This window comes from Cebus imitator, unplaced genomic scaffold (assembly GCF_001604975.1).
Source record: "Cebus imitator isolate Cc_AM_T3 unplaced genomic scaffold, Cebus_imitator-1.0 Scaffold124, whole genome shotgun sequence".
Taxonomy (NCBI): Eukaryota; Metazoa; Chordata; class Mammalia; order Primates; family Cebidae; genus Cebus; species Cebus imitator.
Window position 1 is genome coordinate 4,539,943 of NW_016107439.1, and position 19,554 is coordinate 4,559,496.

Sequence of the window (19,554 nt, forward strand, 5' to 3'; positions counted from 1 at the left end):
TTCTTTTTTAAACCTGGATAGCCACATTTCCCAAGACCACTATAGTACAGTTTTAGCCATTGTGGCTTTTACACAGAAGTCATAGCCTAAATATCATTTAATTATTCTTTGACAAAGTGTTTAAAAATACCCTGAATTGTTGCAGTAAATGACTGAAAGCTTTTATTCTGGAAATAACTTCATAAAGTTTTTTGGGGGGTATAAATATATGTTCTTCAGTTTGCCTGGAACATCTGTGACCTTAGTTAAAATGATTTCTTACACTAATTCTTGGTCTTTTTCTTCCTTTGTATTTTTTGTGACCTGATCACCTTCTTGCTTAGCAAATGGAAATACTAGCAGTAAGTGACCTGTCTTGATTTATAGACTACTCACCCTTGCCAGACAAACTGGTTTTCATCTGCCATTTGTCCATTTGTGACCTAGCTATGTTTTGTCATGGACTGCAAGTAGTACGTGCTTCAGTTTTGCAAAGCCCTAATCCATGAAATGTTGGTTCTATTAAAATAGTGAGATATTGAAATACATAAAATTAGCAGTCACCTTTTTTCTTACATCTATAACTAACATAGCTCCTTTTAAATTTCTTAATTTTAAAAATCAAAGTACATATGTTCTTTTTTTTTTTTTTTGAGATGGAGTTTCCCTCTGTGGCTCAGGCTGGAGAGCAGAGGCACGATATGGCTCCCTGCAACCTCTGCCTCCTGGGTTCAAGCGATTCTCCTGTCTCAGCCTCCCCAGTAGCTGGGATTATAGGTGCCCACCACCATGCCCGCCTAATTTTTTTGTATTTTTAGTAGATATGGGGTTTCACCATGTTGGCCAGGCTGGTTTTGAACTCCTGAGCTCAAGTGATCTGCCCCCAAAGTGCTAGGATTACAAGTATGGGCCACCGTGCTTGGCTCACACATCACGCATGTTAAGTTCACAGTTTCATTTCAATGAGATTACCAAGTGGTTTTCTTTAGAAAAATGACCTCACTTTAAAGACAAGCTTTTCTTACTTTTTAGGTAAGAGGTTATCCGGTATCATGCGCTTGTTGATAAATGCAGTGAGAGCTACATCTCAATGAGGGCAAAAGTCTATGCATTTGTAGATTATTTAATTACGAATTTAAAGTTTTAAGTTCTAATTGATCCTTTTTAAAGTATCCTATTAATTGCCTGCTGTAACAGTCTATTTGTAGAATGTAAAAATGTGCTTAACACTAAAACTGAATTATGTAACTAGCAGTGATCTTTATTATTTTAATCTTAGTCTTTAAAGCATATTTCACCTGCCTTTCATCAGCTTCACACCATATTAACTTGCTTACTGCAGAAAAATAAACAACAAGACAATTTTAACATTAACTATAAATTTTCATTGGAAATATGCTGTCTAGAACATAACACCTAAATTTAATGTAATGTTATTTATTTCTAGGAACTGGAGCTCTGCCGAAGATTATACAAATTGCATTTTCAACTGCTGCTTCTGTTCCAGGCCTACTGTAAACTTATAAACCAAGTAAATACAATAAAAAATGAAGCAGAGGTAAATATTCAGTTGTACTAGGCATCGGTAACCGATTCTAGAAAGTTTTTAAAATATACATATATTACTTGTTAGAATAGCTTAAGTCAAAAGTCACTTAGAGTGATTTTTTTTTTTCCAGTTAAGGAATAATTTCTTTTTTAATGATATGCTGTCAGGACCTATGAGTAAATAAGACAGCATATATCCAGCACTCGTAAAAGGTTCAAAACCAAAGGTTTCCATAGCAGAAACAGATCATCTGTAATAAAAAGTCAAGTAAAAGTGGGGATGGTGGCACATACCTATAGTCCTAGTGACTTGGGAAGCTGAGCTGGGAAGATCACTTGAGCCCAGGAATTAGAAGCTGCAGTGAGCTGTGATTGTAACACTCACTCTAGCATAGGTGACATAGCCAGACCCTGTCTCGGAAAATAGTCAAATAAAGCACATCAGTTCAATAAAGACATAAACTATATTATCAACCCCGACCCCCCCAACATTTTTTATTTCTATAGTTCTCTTTTTTGAGATGGAGTCTCCCTCTGTTGCCCAGGCTGGAGTGCAATGGCACGATCTCAACTCACTACCTCCCGGGTTCAAGCAGTTCTGCTTCAGCCTCCCAAGTAGCTGGGACTACCAGCGTGCACCACCACGCCCAGCTAATTTTTTTGTATTTTTAGTAGAGACAGGTTTCACCTGTGGGCCAGGCTGGTCTCGAACTCCTGACCTCAGGTGATCCACTACCTTGGCCTCCCAAAGTGCTGTGATTTCAGGCATGAGCCACCAGGTTTGGCCCATATAGTTCTATTAATGTACACAGAATAAACCTGTTAAAAAACACTTTGAATGTTGAAAATCAATACATATCCTCGAAGATGCTGACTTTAGTCTTTCCCCCCCCTTGTTATCTGCTGGTAATAAAACTATCACTTGGGAAATGATTTAATTTCTTAAGGTCATTAAATCTGTAAAAAGAAATATATATGTATATTTATATAAAAATGCCCTGGGTAAATCGTATTTTAAAATCTAAAGACTTTACTGTCAAATTGTTTTCATGCTCCCCCATAACAGTAAATGTATTTTTACTATCCAAAATGTAGTAATATTAAAACCAATATAGACATTTATTTATTACAACTTATCGCTTTATCAAGAACATTTCAAGACTACTACTTGGTGGAATTTATTTGCTCCTACAGAATGGAGAACTTGAAATAATAATTGCCCTTTCTTCCAAGGTAAATATTTTTAAATAATCTTTAAAATAAAAGAAACAGTGCTGCTACCATCAGGTATATCCTTGTAGCCAACTAAATGTTTTTGTTACCAAACATACGAATAGATCCTCAAAGATGCATTTGTTTTAGGTCATCAACATGTCAGAGGAACTTGCCCAGTTGGAAAGTATCCTCAAAGAAGCTGAGTCTGCTTCAGAAAACGAAGAAATTGACATTTCCAAAGCTGCACAAACTACTATAGAAACTGCCATTCATTCTTTAATTGAAACTTTGAAAAATAAGGAATTTATATCAGCTGTAGCACAAGTCAAAGCTTTCAGGTAAAATGTGACGGGATTTAAAGGTGATGCTTTTTAATTAGACTGGAAGTTCAGTAATACTAGGTTTTCATTTTCAATTTGCTGTTTCTATATCATGTCTGTGGAAGGAAAACATGAGTATTTTTAACAGTTGCCACTGAAATGATACCAATTTTAGATTTCTTTTCACTTTCAGGTGGTACTTTGAGTAATATTTGCTCAAATATTAAAACAGATCATCTGTTACTCACAGGAAAATGTTGTTGTTATAGGTATTTAACTTAAACCGAGCTAATTTTAATAATTGCCTGGGAACTGAAAAAGTATTGTGTATTTTCAGATCTCTCTGGCCCAGTGATATCTTCGGCAGTTGTGAAGATGACCCTGTGCAGACACTGTTACATATATATTTCCATCATCAGACGCTGGGCCAGACAGGAAGCTTTGCAGTTATAGGCTCTAACCTGGACATGTCAGAAGCCAACTACAAACTGATGGAACTTAATCTGGAAATAAGAGAGTCTCTACGCATGGTGCAATCATACCAGCTTCTAGCACAGGCCAAACCTATGGGAAATATGGTGAGCACTGGATTCTGAGACACTTCAGGCCTTTAGTAAAGAAACTAAACTGAAGATGATGAAGAATATTAACCAAGCACCTTTTATGGACCCTTGCATTCATTGATAACTTTCTGGCAGCATCTACTTTTTAGTGTAACTAATGTCAAACTGTATCAAAAACAGAGATCTGAAAGAAAAAAAATCTGGTATTTTAACAGCTGCCAATATCTCCCACAATAACTGTATGAAGAAGGAATTTTTTAATTACTTAACCTACGTGAAAAGAAAAGGGCTAAAAGTGATGCCTACAAATACATTACTTTCTGGGGAAAGAAAAGAATTTCAAGAATGTTTGCAATAATGGCCTCCAATACTGAACCATCTGAAAGCAGGTGAAATGAGGCTGAAATCAAGGCTGTTTCATTTTAGCTGAAGACCTGCAAAGCTGCTTGGATTTCTAGCAGTGGTAAACCTAATCTACAATTGATGCTTCATCCTCCACATGAACATGCAGTCAGCTATACACATAAAGACTCATTTGCAAAAACCATTGATTTTTCGATATGTGGGATAAGGGTTTGGGGTTTGTTTTTTGGTCTGTATAAGGAATTATGTGTGTGTGAGTTGGGATGTGTGGTTATGTGATAGTCATATTTTCAAGGTATGGATGTTTGGTGATAACGTCTCAGAGCATGCCTAAAAGAGCACTGCAAGATTATTTTTGAAGAAATGTTATTTTATTAGATCTAACTCTTCATAGTATGTAAATGTTAGAACATTTTAATAATATTTTAAAGCTGGGCTTTCCCAGTATTTCAAAAAGAAATAATATATCTGTTAACATTATTGGAATGCTGCTCAGTTCTCTGATCAGTGCTTATGTTACGATTGTTGATAACTAACCAAAGTAGATGCCTGCAGAGACTTTAAAATGTAAAATAAAGATGTATGCTGCCCGTCAGCTATTCTCATTAGAAAAGTTAACTTATTTTGCTCCATATAGAAACTGTATAGACTAAAACCAGTATTTTCTTGTACATTTGTGCCATGCACTGTTATTATACAAGAATAGGTGTACAAAGCTAAAGAAAAAAATGTGGTCATTGATGATGGAATTTATGACTTGCAGGCTTTGAAGTCTGCAGAATTCTAGAAAAGAGCTGCAAATGCACTTTTCTGTGTTTATTCAGGACTCACATATTTTACCCTAAAGAAACTTGGGGCTAGGGGAAATGAAAGGAAGCCTGAAGACTACCAAAACATGCAATATACTTATTCACTGTCTAAGTCTGTAGTATAACATGAACTGGAGTCTCTATCCTTTTTTAAATAGCATTTTGTAAGAAAAGGAAAAAAAAATGTAGTCCCACAACTCCTGATTGAAAGAAACACCTTGTATTTTTTATATACATCTCTTATCCACTGTGACTTTTCTTTTAAACTGGGCTCTGTGATTCCAGAGTTTAGAATGTAGAGATGAAATGCTTAGCTTTACCTTTTCTTGGTGTGGACCCTGCCAGAAATGTAATTACGTATGCTCAAGTGCATTAATTGAAGGCATTGTGCACACCATTGGACTGCTGACCACAGTTACGTTTCCAGTAAAATTCCATAACTGGTCACTGCTCATTCATAATCACTGTATTTTTTGACCCTGATAAAGACAATTATTTTGATGGTATTCTGGTACTGTAAATGGTGTCCTTTAAATTATTTAAAACTTTTGGGGGTGGGGCAGGCAGAGAGGGATGGGGTCCAGAGATACATCACACTTTACATCCTACCTTACTATCCCCTATTTTTCTCACCCTCCTTACATCCTTTCTGTTAAAAATAAAAAGCATTGTAGCTGTTGGTTTGTGTTGTATTTTAACAAAGAATGAATGATTCTAGTGTGCATCATTTAGAACCCTTTCAGATGTTACTTTCTTCTTGAATTGCCCTAAAAAAGAACAAAATTAGTTGACTGCCCAACCAAACCTTTCAAACAGTTGATATTTGTTTTTTGTGTTTATATGTAACTAAGTCTATTAATAATATAATAAAAATGAATGTACCTGCAGCAAGCAAGATGCAAACAAGTTCATTAGGATGGCCTTCTGCAACGGCATTTTCCTCCAGCCTACACTTCTCTGCTCCTCATCCTCTGAATCCCAAGTTAGCATTTATTACCTGATTTAGTTCCATTTGGAGTCCAGTTTTTGCTACATACCTTTTTCTTTAGCCCACTACATTTATCATTTTTAGATAGTATGTTTGTAAGACAACAGAAAAAGCAGCAATCTGCCAGTTTCTTGATGCTGCTTCTAAAACAAAACCACAGGATTTCTTATGTATTTTTAAATGTGCTTTCTACTTTTAGTGATGTAAAATTTAGAGTGTGTTAAAACACATAACCTACCTTAAATTTAGGAAATCATGACACGCTTTCTTGGAAAAGACTCATCCAGGCCTATGAGTGAAGACTGCTCACATAAAACAGTAGCATAACCTAAACGAAAGGAGAGAGACATTATAAAATCCATGTATTTGTGTTTTAAAGCATTTTCCCCATAATTTTTCAAAGTAATCCATGGTTCCTTTAGAATATGTAGGAAATGTAAAGAAAACTGCAGTTACTTCTTTTGATACCCAGAGACCTCTTGGAGTACTTCCTTCTAACCTCCCTCAACCTGTCTTAAAATGTATTCACATCTTACAAGTCTTAGATTGTAGGCACAAAGAGTTTGGCAGTGCCTTTTCATTGCTTGAATGTAATCACCATAATCTGAATGGCATGTTTTTGTGCCACTTTGAATATCTGCATGCTCACCCACCCTAAGTGAAACAGTCTGACCCTCACTTTCCTCAACTAAAAAATAGGTTTAGCTGCTGTGTTAGGAAAATTAATGGCAAGCGATACTAAAGAACAATGTAAGCACTTTAAAAGCCAGTGAAAATTTGTCTTAGGATTCAGTGCAGGTACATTAGTGTAATTCATTCATTCATTGAGGAAATGCTATTTAGCACGTTATCACTTGCAGGCAACAGTACAAATGGGTTTCCTACACCTGTACCTACCCCCAACCAAATCAACAGGCATGTGTTAGAACTATTAAAATAACATATCACCTTTCCCCACACCAGTTCTTGTCATTTCTCTTTAGCCCTGCCACCACTTCATCTGGTACCTGCAAGTCTCCTTATCTACAGGTACTGTACAGCCAAAAACTTTAAAAGTGAATCTGTCACCATGCCCCACTATCCCCACCATACCTTTAAAACTTTTTAGTGCAGCCTGTGGAAGTGCCTGTAGTCGCAGCCACTTGAGAGGCTGAGACAGGAGGACCGCCTGAGCCCAGTAGCTTGAGGCTGTGGTGTGCCCTGATAATGTCTGAGTAGCCCCTGTACTCCAGTAGAGACCATCCTCCTGACAAAGGCCCAAAACATCCCTCTAGTCTGGCACTGCTAGATTCACCTGGCATGTCCTCCAGAAGTATTCTCCCCCTGTGGCCTCCTCCCAGTTTTCTACCACAGGGATTTTGCACAGGTTGCCCTAATCTGGAAAATTTCTCCTCCCCATTTTTGCCTTATTCTACTCATTTGAATTGGAACTCAGCTGAGGTGTCATTCTTTCAGGCAGGGCTTTGCTGACTTAAGTCATGTCCCTTATTGGAGAGGCACTTAAGCCCATCTTATCACAGGTCAGAACCTCGGTTTTACATTTATGTAAAAACTAGTGGCCATCTGCCCACTCTACTGGAAGATCCATGAGATGCCACATCTCTACCAAGCATAGGTTCTCATGCTTCAATTCCATTAGCAACAACTGGGGTGCCTGTTAAATGTCACCTGACAGTGCTTTGATAGGACAGGTGCAATCTGCATTTTACATGCACCATCTCCGTCCATATCGATACTGATTCCATGGAGACCTACAATCCACTTTGGGCCCTTTTAACCCCTTTCACTATACCCAAGTGTCCAAGATGTTAAAACTTAGTGCTATGGCCTTCCTAGGGTAGTAAGGGGTTCACTTAAGTGGGATGTTAGAGAACTGGAGGCATAATTAGCACCTGGTTCCAATTATACGGTTTCTGTAATTAAACAAATAGTATAATTTCACTAAATACACTTGAGGCTCTAAACTCAGTGCCATCCTCAACTAGGAGTGTTTGTTCTGGCAGTGGGGCCTCAGTCATGAGAATCTACTAGATGCAGGTAGAAAGAGTCTGGCATCCCGACTAGCAAGAAGTCAGTGAAGACCAAGGCCAAGGCCTACGCCTCTAACTTGACATCTTTAAGTACATTTACGGGGCTTACTTAAAAAAAAAAAAAAGCTTTGAAGAAGCACAAGGTCTGCTTGATGGTTATTCAGTGTGTTAAAGCAGCCAGCTACCCACAGCCACCCTATTCCAAGCCTCACTTTGCCATTTGTGAAACTGACTAGCGAGTCAGGTTAGTTTTCCCAGCCTCCCTCCACCAAGTAGCTTACCTCCTAAAGTCACCCAGACACTGAAGCCCTTACCTACCCAACCCATCACTGCCACTCAGCATTTCCCACTCTAGGTTACCTCCAACGGTCTTGTACAACCAAGAAATGGCTCTGCCTCCACCCCTCCCAAAAGAATGCTTAACATTACAGCTAGGTGGCTTTTTATTCAGTTAACAACTTGCTTCTCAGCTTCAGCCCTCCAGAGCTGCCCAAAAAGTAGGCCTTGTCTACGAGCCCCGCTAAATTGTTTTTCAAGTGGCTGCAGCCTAACTCAGAGCCTGGCCCACTCTGTGCCATCAACAAGCATTCATAAAGGTGAAGTGACAGGCCCAGACTGTTAGCACAAGACAACCGCTCTTGAAACTTTATTTTCAAAGACAGATTTTATGCAATGTATAAACTGTGTTGCAAATACCTTTATTGGAAGGCTTTTTCAGAATACACTGCCTTTCACGAAGCATTTTGAGAAGCAAGAGAAGAGGCACAGAAAAGCTCACTTGCTCCATCAGCACAGCAACACTTTCACTTAAATGATGTATTTGAAGCTGAAAGTGCTGTCACAGGACAGGCGTTTGCCTTTGCATCTCCCGCACAAATCTTGACGATGGGGCCGTTTAGGATCCACGTGGCGAAGTTTTACTGGGCAGGAACATTTAGTTTGTTTACAACTCTGTGGGGGGAAAAAAAGAAGCATGTACAGAAGATAAACCCTTAGTGATTTCCTAGGATTTCAACATAATTTTTCTAGTCCATTCAAGTACTTATTGAATGCACTCTAAGCAAGGACTTGTAGTCATCTTGTTTTCCCTCTACATCCCCACCTACCCAGCAATGACAGGGTTAGGAATAGTGAGTGTTTAACCATGCTGTACTGTTGCCATATTGCATCAGATCCAATTCTGAATTGTGAAGTTTTGCAACAACTTTTTAAGAGGAAGGGTAGAACACAAGCAAGTCAGGAATTAATTTGACAATGAAAGCCAAGAGCAGAGCAGTTAAGGCATCCTCCTTTAGAAACTTGCCCAGCCCTGATTTAAGTGATTCTAAGTACAAAGTTTCTCTCCACCACCCCAGGGTGTTAATGCTTCTAAATATCCAACTTGGGTCAAGTGCATTGATTAGGTTGTCTCAACTGGCAATTCAGAATCCATTAGCCGTGTGATAACAGGTGAATTCAGTCACTTCTTTCCTCTTAAGGATTAGCTAAGCCCCTTAGCACAGTTAATAGTGAGCAAGCAAGTGCTTAGCAATGCTTAGTTCACGTATTTCTTGCTTACCATTATAGTCAATTCCCCATAAAGCTAGACAATTTATTTTTATCTTAAAACTGTCTTTCTGTGAGCTTTCAGGCAAGACAAACTAAACCCCTGTGCTTAAACTGCTTTGAGATTGTGCTTTGTAAGCATTTGGATAAAAGTCAACTGTGACTACCTCATGTTAATGTTTTTCTTAATTTTCTCATAGATTAGACTAGCAACTAAGGCAAGTATTCTTACATTTCACAAGTGAGGTAACAGTTTTAAAAGAGGTTAACCAGAGCATTTTGCAAGGACAGAAAGAACCTAACACCAAGGCCTCCTTTCCCAGTGGAGTATTGTTTCAACCACTCCTAACAAAAGCCAGTCGAAACCTAAAGGTCTGGGGACCTGGCCTCTTTTTAGGAAGCATACTCAAGAAACTATACTAAAAACCATCTACGACTGCCCAGGTCAGACAAAATTGCAAAACATCCGATTTACTTTACAGGCGATATCCTCCACTCGGTAAGGGTTATAAGACTTCTGACAAGTTCTGCAAAACTGTTTGAAGTAAACCTGTGATAAGAAAGAGAATAAACTTAAAGCAAAACCCCCTTAACACTTTCGGCAAGAAGATGCCGGTTACCTGGTATTTCCTACCTTGTTAGTTCCCTGTACACACCACACGTAAGCACTCTCCCATCGGATGTTGCAGTCCTTGCAGTGGTAATAGCCATATTTCTGCTCTAAGAACTGAACAACAGGATATGCCAGTTTAACCATAACACCTGAATTATCCTTTATTTCAGAAGTTAGGAATGATCCACCTGATATTTGAAATTGGCAACTTCACTCTGGATCATGAAAGAAATCAGGGTCAGGTTTGGGTATGCCTCTTCAGTAATTAAGTGAGCTAATAGCCTAGTCAAGCAATTAAGCAAGCATGGGCCTTAAAGTTCATATACCAGATTAACTCAGTTCATACGGCTGGCTGATAAATGAGTAAGTAGGAACATACTAGTTAAGCAGCTCTCTGAAGTTTGGGATTTTTTAGGGAGGCTTTTTCTCTAAGATAAAGCCTCATCTTAGATTATGCACACAAGAAAGGTATTAAGCTAAAGAAAAATTAAGATTCCTCATCTAAGGAACTTTAAGGGGTCCACCCAAGATCACATTCTCTATGCTGCTAGTTAATTCCCAAATAGTAGTGCCAGGAACCTAAGTTGTACTTAAGCCATAATTCATACTCCACATGGACAAAAGTCGTGTTACCTAAACTTCCCTGCTTCCCTCCCAGTGAGTAACTAGTTATACACGTGTTTTTAGAGTTAGGCTTTTCGATTTGGAAGGAACTCTGGGGAGCACTTCATTCAGTCTGCTCACCTGTGAAACTGCGTTGAGTCCAGAAAAGTTATGGCTGGTCTAAGATCACACACAGCTCGTGCATGGCCATGCTGGAAAGCCCTGGCCTCTGGATTCAGCCCCGCCCCTCAAAAGGAATACCAGCCTGTGAAGGTAGGGCTTCCTACCACCTCTTGTGCCTTTCCTCTTCTGCTGGGTCACAACTGCCTTCTGCGTGCCCCAGTCCTTTAAAGGTTCAGCCTGCTGCTCTCGGGCAGCAACACCAGCACCCCAAATGCTTTCGCAGTATTGGGTTTCTGAGTGGGGGATGCTTTTTAAAAGCAAATTCCTACGAGGAGGCATTTTAGGAGCTCCAGCTTTCCAGTAGCTTGGAAGCTTGCAAGGGAGAAGTCAGAAAAGCTGACCAGGATGCCAGCAGCCGAAGGGGTTTTTGCCACAAGTAGTGGGGAAATAGGTAAGAGAGGGGTCCGTGGGAATCGACGCTCCTTCCGAAGCTCAGCTGTGTCTACTCATAGGTCTTCCAACAGCTCGGTCAGGACTGGCCTGCGCGCCCACTGCCCGAGCTTTACAGCGCAAACGTGTGGGTTATAATGTCCCAAGGGCGTCGCCCTGGCCAGCCTGAGGAGCAGCCGCTGAGTGTGAGTCAGGCCACCCCCATGCGACTGTGCTGTCGGGAAGGAAGACACCTGCCGCAGTCACTAGCTGTTTCGGAAACACAGAAGTGGCCTGCGCTTAGGGAAGTGCCGCACCTCCGAGTGCCCAGAGCAGTCACAGGGCCGGGCCCCAGTTAGACACCTGCATCCCAGGGATCCCCTGGCCGCCTCAGGCCTTACCTGGAAGCGCAGCCGCTCCTTGCACGGCTCCGGGCTCCGTGGCGACTGCCTCTCTCCGGCGGCGGCCGCCTCCCTCCCGTCGCCGCCGTCTCGGGCCCTCCCCGCTGGCGGAGACTGCCCTGGGCTCTTTAGCGCCGACCCCCGAGCCGCCGAGCCCTCCTGGGCCTCCGGCGGCGGCAGCCCGGCGCCGTCGGCCGGCAGCTCCCCGCTCGTCCGGACCGCGGCCTGGACCTCGCAGTCGTCCTCGTCGTCCTCGGACTGCGGCCGTCGGGGCACCTTGCTCGCCGACGCCTCTCCCTCCTCTGGGCCTTGAAGTCGCACGGGCGGCGATCTCTGCTCCCCCGCCGCGGCCCTGGGCCCGGGTCCCCTCAGGAAGGCGGTGACGCGGCGCGAGGCCACGGACGAGTACACCGCGACGGTGCGGGGAAAGCGCACGGGCCGCGGGGCGCCGCTCAGGGGGCTGCCCTGCTCTGGGCCCCGGCGGGCCGGCAGCTGGGAGGGAGAGCCGCCGCCGGTTGTGCCCTCGGCGCCGGCGCCGGGGCCAGCCGGGGACTGGGGGTCGCGGGCCCGGCGCTGCAGCGTGCGCCTCCCCAGCGAGCACTGCACCGCAGCGTCGACGCGCGGGCTCACCTGCACTGCCACGTCGCAGCTGCAGACCCTGCGGGCGCGGGCGCGCCGCCCGAGGCCAGGCCCCACCTGCGCCAGGAGGGCCATGAGCTGCGCCCGCTGGTAGCTGTCGAAGTACTCGGCGGCCGTCAGCTGCCTGCAGCCCGGGAGGGAAGATGAGGCCGCGCCCGCCGAGAATGGGGAGGAGGACGAGGAGGCGGGAAGGCAGCCCCCGCCGCGGTGCTGCCAGCTGCCGCCCGCCGCGCTCCTGCCCTTGGTGGCCGCCGGGTTGGGGTACGGGTACGAGCAGGGGGCGCACGCTGGGAACACGTAACCATCCAGCACCTCGTCCCCCAGGGCCGCCATGGGCGCACCGCTCCCACCCGCCGCTGCACCCTAAATAGGCGACTCCCTCCGACGGCCCGGCGGAGGCGGACACGGCCCTCGGCTGGGACTCGCGCGCTGCACCGCCCTCCGCGCCCTTCCAGCCACCGGCTCGTGTCCCCGAGTCCCCGCCGAGGGGGCCCCTCTCCGTCCTTCTCCCTATGGAATCTCTCTCTCCACACCCGGATGTTAGCACAGTGACCCTTAGATGATCTGCAAAGAGGGCTTTCTTTGCGATGAAAGGGCTGATTTGTAAGGGAACCAAGGCGCCCGAGGTGAGGAGGTTTTCAACGAGAGAAACTCATCACTGGCTTCAGCTGAGCCGGCTACTCCCGGGCCCTGATTGTTACAGGTGCCTGCGCCCGGGGACGCAGAGGCCAGGCCGGGTGCCTCTGGCTAGTGAGCGAAAGTGCCAAGGTTTAGGAACTGTTCTGGGTCTGTCACCCATTAACTCGGATGACAGTTTATCTCAGAGCTGCTCTGAGAGGCTACCCACTGAGCCCCCTCGGCGAGTGCACGGAGAACCACCCCGGCATCTTCATCTAGGCTAATTGTTTTCTCCCCTGGAGCGCGTCCCTTCCCCCAGCCCCAGTGGTGGCCAGAAGGTACCGTTTTGCTTAGCTCCAGAGTGGTTCTGGAAAATTTCCCAACCAAATCATTTCTCCAAAACATAAATTGATTTGGGATGTGTTTACATAAATGCAGAAGACCAATCCAAAAAAAAAAAAAACATGGCTTGTCCACTAGAAAAATGTTGATTGTTCATCACTAAAAAATAGATATCAGATCGAGTAATCAAATATATTAATGTAACTTTTCTCTGATACTGGTTTGACAAATACTATATTTCCTTATTTAAGTGACCTGTTTTGGAATTTTTTCTGAATACAGGTCAAAGTTCAACGTTATCAGGAATTTAAAGAGCAAGCACACATTTTTGTTTTTACAACAATTACATTAAACTCAATATGCTTTACAAAGATAGCTAGTTTTTACTTGTAAGATAGTGCGCAAAATTCTACATTTCCAATACCCTGTTTTCTAATAGTTTCTGTATTTGCAACATCATAGAGATTGGTGATGGAAAAAACTAAAAAGCACATTTAACTAGTTCAGGCTGCACGTTAGCCATCCCAGGTGCAAATTATATTACAGCATTGATTTGTAATTTGTGACAATGCTTGGTTAATACACAAATGAACCTTAAAATGAAAAGATGAGAATTGTTACATGTATGATAATGTGAACCAGTTGTTATTCTTTATGTTAACCAGGTGCACTACCACAGGCCATAAATATGAAGCAATATTTCAGCAAGATAGAAGCTGCTGTGTATCTCCACATTTAGAGAGAAGTCTGAGCAGTTTCCATCATTATTACGTTATCTGCTTTCACTGTGCCATAGGAAGTGTCTGCCATTTCCTCTTCTTTTAGTTTTTTATAGGAAATATCTGTATCTTCATCTTCATCTAGAGGATCTCGCTTGTGCAGCGTTTCACTTCCATACATTTTATAGATTAAAACAAAAATCCCTGCTTCTGCTGACTGGAAAAGGGCGTAGAGCAAGGGAAACATATACATGCTTCCTATGAATTGCGGTGGAAAGGCCAGTTTTAGAATGGCAGTACAGAGCTGCACATTCTGACTACCTGTTTCCAGACATACAGTCCGCTTGCAGTTGGGTGGAAGATGGAAGAGAGTAGCTAAGCCGTAGCCTGAAGCGTAGCCTGCCAAAGGCATAAAAATTGCTACCACATAAACAGCAGCCGGGATACTTGCCAGCAGTTCAGGTCCTAACATAGTGCCGGTCATTATGAAAAGGACCACCAGAGTCACTAGCAGAGACCACAGGGAAACCTAGTAATAGAAAATTACAATGAGATGGTTGAAGAGGAATTCAGGTGAGACAATCCTAAGCTCATGGAAGAAAACAACCATCTAGTATGATCTCCAACACAAAATGCAGACCTTTGACAGAATATTTCTGAAGATGGGCAGGCCACCTCCTTGGGAAGCATCCAGAGCCATGTTGGGCACCTCTGATTGTTTGGAGGCCTGTCCTTATGATGAGGGACAATCTGTCTTCTATAACCTCTAGCCATTGACTTGGATACAGGCGGTTAGGAGCAATGAAGACCAGCTCTTCAAAAAAAACAAACAAACAAAAAAACAACTTTCTGTCCAGGTGCAGTGGAATCCCAGCACTTTGGGAGGCTGAGGAGGGAAATTCATGAGGTCAGGAGTTCAAGATCAGCCTGGCCAAGATGGTGAAACCCCATCTCTACTAAAAATACAAAAATTAGCCGGGCGTGGTGGTAAGCACCCATAATCCCAGCTACTCGGGAGGCTGAGGCACAGAATTGCTTGAACCTGGGAGGTGGAGGTTGCAGTGAGCCAAGATCATGCCGCTGCACTACAGCCTGGGTGACACAGTGAGACTCCATTTCAAAAAAAGAAAAAGCTTTTCTGAAAAAGCTCTTCAAAAGCTTAGACACCAGTTATCAGGTGAAGGCTACTCTTCTCCAGGCAGATTGTGCCCAGACTTAAAGCCTCCATCACGTAACTTTGTTTTGGTGTCCTGACTGTTCTAAGCATGTGTTTCATTTGTGAATGTGCCTCTTAAAAACCAGGCAGTTAGAACTGAGCCCATACCCCAGGTATGGTCTGATCATTAGAGCAGACAAATAGATATTTACTTTCCCTGAACAGAACCCCATGTTTTCCATAAAAAATTAGTTCTTATTTTACAGGAGTTAAAATTTGTGAAACTTAATCAAAATGTCTGAAGCTCAGTGTGTGATGTTTTTAACCCTCAAAATATATTGCAGAGGATTGTTTGCAATATTGAAACAATTACCTACTGTTAGATTATGTAAGAGAAAAAAATGTAAATAAAGATGTGAAGACTTCTTTGCAACTTGGCAACATTTTTTTCATTTGTTCATGAGAAACCTCTCATCTGTGAGTCTTTTATGATGCTTTGGCATTATTATAATAGATGAATTTTAGATACAGTACAACTGTCTTCTGTATAAAACATGTTGTCTTGATGTTCTGACTAGTACATTTCACTCATTCAAATAAAACAGGCTGTATGAATATGAATAGTAAGGCAGATACCTAAAAATTCTTCTCCTAGTTCTCCTTCATATTGGTAGTTAACTTTTTTTTTTTTTAATTTTTTTAATGAGGAGTGGGCAGGGGAAGGAAACTGATCCAGAGAGAACAGCTTAAATGTTGCTCCTGGTTCCCTGGATAGCGGAGACATCCCTTTTGCAATCTGTGAGACTGGCATTACTTTACACTCTTAAAGCATTTAAAATTTATCTGAGCTGGTCACAGATTCTACCCTAGAGGATGCTGCAATACTTATATAAGGTACAGATACTACAGATGTACAATTGGCAGAAACCAAGCTATTACATGTAAAAACTTACTGTTTCAAAGTATGACACATTGAAAGCATTAAGAAGCTGTTTCTTAACAGTGTTCTAATTAAAGAATAGGGCTAGGTTAACTTTAAATTCAAAGGTAGCTAATCTTATTGATCTGTCTATTGACTACATCTTTTCTGTTTTTGGTGTGTAAATAGGTCATTTGATTGACTTTCTCTTAGACTTCCTAACGTTTTATAGTAAACACCATCATATTAATANTTGACTACATCTTTTCTGTTTTTGGTGTGTAAATAGGTCATTTGATTGACTTTCTCTTAGACTTCCTAACGTTTTATAGTAAACACCATCATATTAATAGCATTAGCTTAATGATTAACAAGTTATTAATGCAACTCAAGAGTATCTATGAGTATATTGAATATAACATGGATAAATATACGTGTATTTACATGTACATATATATTTTTACATTCACATACACATGTTTATTATGGAGCAGGATTTCTTTTACTCAAGGCTGGATATATGTACAGAAAACAACTCTCTACTTTTCATAGTAATAAAAGCTGACTCCTCTATATAATCAGATTACTTTAGAAAATAATATGAGTAACACAGAAGATTGTGTCTTCTTAAATCTACATAATTGAAACATTAAGGTGGCTCTTTTTCTCTTCATTTGTCTAAAGGAATTCGTGCATTTTGCAGGAATAATTATGTATTTTATTTGACTAATTACCTGAAGTCAGTATCCTGTCATGGCTTATTCTTTTTCACTGCTCTTCTTGAATTTTCAAAGAAAATTCTTCAGTGAACTACTAGAAAATCTCTACTGCTACAGAAAGCATTCATTTAAAAAAAAAATCAAACTCGTAGGGGAAATATTAGAAATACTGCATAAATTATAGAAATCCCTCATCTTTTCAGTAACTTTAGAGACCATATAAAATATTGCAATGGGGAAGAAAAAAGAAACACATTTAGTAAGAGTAATTTAGCCTCCATTATCCAGGACCCAACTTTTATTTTGTGCTTTAAAGCCAGTATTTTGTGTTCTATTACTACAATGCAACTTTTCCATTACTTTTCGTCCCATTATTATCAACTTACTTTTAAAATTTAATAAAACATTAAAGGAACCTACAATAGAGTTTCTCAGAATTAGAGTTCCACTTTTGAAAAGATAGTCATGCATTTCTAAAACTCCGCACCAATTCTATTAAAGTTATTTAATCTGTTTGATTTTTAATTATCTACAATTAGTGGAAAATATGTTGCCATTTGATTACACTGTCATCTTCCTCACCCTGCTATGATCTGTTTCCTCCAGATGAGTACTGATAGTTCTTTTATGCTGGTTTTGATTAAGCTGTGTCTTAATTATTGTTCTAGGAATCCCAAAACTGGAAGTTAACTTTGTAGCATAAACTTTTTAAAAAATTTTTATCCAGGCAACTACTTCCAAATCCTTTTCTTCCTTTCCCTTCTTCAAACTTCCTCACATTTATGCTGTGGGTCAGAGATCAAGGGCTCTCCACGCTAGTATGGAAAGGGAAGAAGGGCCTTACCTTCACGACATAGTCAGCCACCCGGTTGTATTTGTAGCGAATGAAGACGCCCAACCCGATAGGGATGAGAGTGCTGCAGAGAGTCAGGGTCACGGTCCCTAGCGGTAGTAACTGCACGATAGGGGTGTTGATCCAAGCCCAGCTGTAGATCCACAGGCACAGGGGCATCAAGACCAGGGCCAGAAGTGTGGAGGAGATGGTCATGATGATGCTGCGGAAAAGGGAATGAGCAGAATCAGAACCGGCTTTGAGTCAAAGAGCCAGCCAACATTTTTGTTGTACGTGGAGTAGAGGGAAAATTGGGAGACTTCCTGGGGCTGAAGTCTGGGCAGAACCGACATCATCCGAGGGGAGCGCCAAGAGAGCAGCACATCTAAGCCCAGTGGAAACATGAACCCAAGGGTTGGGGGAACCCTGTCTCAGTACTGTTACCCTAGCCTTTATAAAGTCTATTGAGACTGGATGATTCTGAGGGCAAGGAGCGTTCATCCTCGCAAGCACCCTGCAAGGTCAGCCATGATGAAGCTGCTGACCGCTACATGTTGGTTGAACTCCACGATCCTGTCCCCTATGTGAGATTACTTTCTCTGCCAGGCCAGTAGCCCTGTTACTTCTACATCGCCGGCAAGTTCTAGTTCAGACTTCCCCTTCTCTTTGTCTTCCACTGGCCAACGACCTGCGCCGCCAGCCCGACGCTCGGGGAGGACGGAAGGACGGCGAGAGATCTGAAGGCCGCTCTGCGCATGGAATCCCGGCCTTCAAGCAGCCCCCTTGCCGTCTAGCTCGCCCCTCTGGCAGCACAACCTGTAGGTTGGTCTTGACTTCTAAAGCCCGGGCGTCCTCATCTTCCCCTCCTTTCCTCCTCTTTCCTCCACGCCTGATTCCAACCCCTCCACTGCCTCTGTCCTTCGTCGGGGGCCCGCGGCTGTAAACGCGCGGCTGGGCTGAGACAGATGCCCGGAGAACAGACAGATCCGTACCTGAGGTTCATGTCGCCGTCAACCAGCAGGGACATAAGATTGGAGAGATTGCCGCCGGGACAGCAGCCACACAGGAGCACCGCCACGGCGGCCACCTCGTCCAGCTTGAAGGCGAGAGCCAGCAGGAAGGCTAGCAGCGGCAGGAAGCCGAACTGGCAGAGCGCGGCCAGCAGCGCGCCCACTGGCCGGCGGACTTGCGCCCCGAAGTGGTTCACGTCCACCGTGCAGCCCAGGCCCAGCATGGTGATGCACAGGGCGGCGCCCACGAACACGTTCAGCCCGTGGTTCAGCGGCGTGTCCCAGAACGGGGGCGCGTGGGGCGCCCAGGGCCGAGGGAACGGGGAAGGGCCGTGGCTCGCCGCGCCGCCCGCGAGGCCGCTGGTCGTGGGCTCCGGGGTCGGAGTGGGACCAGGGCTGAAGCCGAGGCTCGGACCCGGCCCGAGGCTGAGCCCGGGGCCGGGGCCGGCGCTGGAGGCAGGGGCGAGAGCTAGGTCGGTGCCGGGGCCAGGGCTGCTGGCCGCCAGGGTGTAGTTGGGCGCTAGGGTGTAGTTGTTCGGCAGCAGAGGGGCGAAGAGCAGGGTCGCATTGTCGGTGCCGTCCATGGCGCGGCCGGAGCTGCTGATTAGATCCCCTCCCACCGCGCGCGCCCCTCCGTCCCGCGATCGCCGCCGCCGCAGCCGCCCGTCGGTCTGGCCGTCGGTCTCCGAGCCCCGGCTGCTCGCCGCTGACGTCCTCGGCGGCGTCGGGTGCGGCGGGCAGGTCTCCGCTCCCGGGTCTGCCGCCGCCAGCAGCCTGGCGCTCGGCGCTGCGCGGCCCTCAGGGTGAACCCAATAGCTGCGCCGGGTCCGCGCCAGGGCCCCGCGTCCCGCAGGCCCCGCCCCGCCGCCCGGTCCCCTCCTGTGAATCGCCAGTAAGTGGTTCTGTTAGAGTGTAGCCAGGGGCGGAACAAAGACCTGACAAAGGACCAGAGCAGGAAAAAACCGTGCCTGGCTGGCGATCAAGTTCTCTGATGGGCTCTGCCTCTTTATAATGAAATCCGGAGACCCAGACACACAAAGTGGAGGGGGTGGGTGGATAAGCTCATCAATG

General features: G+C 44.0%; 3 protein-coding genes across 4 annotated transcripts in view; 1 reads left to right on the plus strand and 2 right to left on the minus strand.

The window, feature by feature from the left end:
* The window catches only part of FRYL (FRY like transcription coactivator), a 180,764-nt gene extending 175,289 nt beyond the window's left edge, over positions 1–5,475 (plus strand). The window contains exons 60-63 of the mRNA XM_037742590.1: positions 324–341; positions 1,427–1,537; positions 2,890–3,080; positions 3,400–5,475. Coding sequence (XP_037598518.1) covers positions 324–341; positions 1,427–1,537; positions 2,890–3,080; positions 3,400–3,658 — 579 coding nt within the window. The 3' untranslated portion in view covers positions 3,659–5,475. The remainder of the gene's footprint in view (positions 1–323; positions 342–1,426; positions 1,538–2,889; positions 3,081–3,399) is intronic.
* Positions 4,211–12,564, minus strand: ZAR1 (zygote arrest 1). 2 transcript variants are annotated; one of them, XR_005202103.1, is made up of 6 exons: positions 11,530–12,564; positions 9,995–10,087; positions 9,836–9,910; positions 8,512–8,766; positions 6,024–6,113; positions 4,211–5,928 (listed from the first exon to the last, which is right to left on the minus strand). XR_005202103.1 is itself a non-coding variant. In XM_017540309.2 (4 exons), exons 1-4 carry the CDS (start codon positions 12,499–12,501, stop codon positions 8,623–8,625), a joined length of 1,284 nt encoding a protein of 427 aa, XP_017395798.1. In that variant the 5' UTR covers positions 12,502–12,564; the 3' UTR covers positions 8,432–8,622. The 2 variants fall into 2 exon arrangements, 1 of the variants encoding a protein (XP_017395798.1); XM_017540309.2 differs by lacking the exons at positions 4,211–5,928; positions 6,024–6,113 and having other exon boundaries at positions 8,432–8,766.
* A 702-nt stretch (positions 12,565–13,266) lies between these two features.
* On the minus strand, positions 13,267–19,282 carry SLC10A4 (solute carrier family 10 member 4). The gene is made up of 3 exons (XM_017540308.1): positions 18,466–19,282; positions 17,486–17,696; positions 13,267–14,376 (listed from the first exon to the last, which is right to left on the minus strand). The coding sequence occupies exons 1-3, from the start codon at positions 19,065–19,067 to the stop codon at positions 13,864–13,866; spliced, it is 1,326 nt and encodes a 441-aa protein (XP_017395797.1). The 5' UTR covers positions 19,068–19,282; the 3' UTR covers positions 13,267–13,863.
* Positions 19,283–19,554: the final 272 nt, after the last annotated feature.

Bases quoted from the DNA above. Each gene is read 5' to 3' on its own strand.
- SLC10A4 (XM_017540308.1), bottom strand. From the start codon at position 19,067: ATGGACGGCACCGACAATGCGACCCTGCTCTTCGCCCCTCTGCTGCCG. The intron at 17,697-18,465 runs GTACGGATCTGT...CCTTTTCCGCAG, and splicing joins GACGGCGACATGAACCTCAG to CATCATCATGACCATCTCCT. The intron at 14,377-17,485 runs GTAAGGCCCTTC...TTCTATTACTAG, and splicing joins TGGCTGACTATGTCGTGAAG to GTTTCCCTGTGGTCTCTGCT.
- ZAR1 (XM_017540309.2), bottom strand. From the start codon at position 12,501: ATGGCGGCCCTGGGGGACGAGGTGCTGGATGGTTACGTGTTCCCAGCG. The intron at 10,088-11,529 runs GTAAGGCCTGAG...CCTGTTGTTCAG, and splicing joins AGGAGCGGCTGCGCTTCCAG to TTCTTAGAGCAGAAATATGG. The intron at 9,911-9,994 runs GTAGGAAATACC...TTCTTATCACAG, and splicing joins GTGTACAGGGAACTAACAAG to GTTTACTTCAAACAGTTTTG.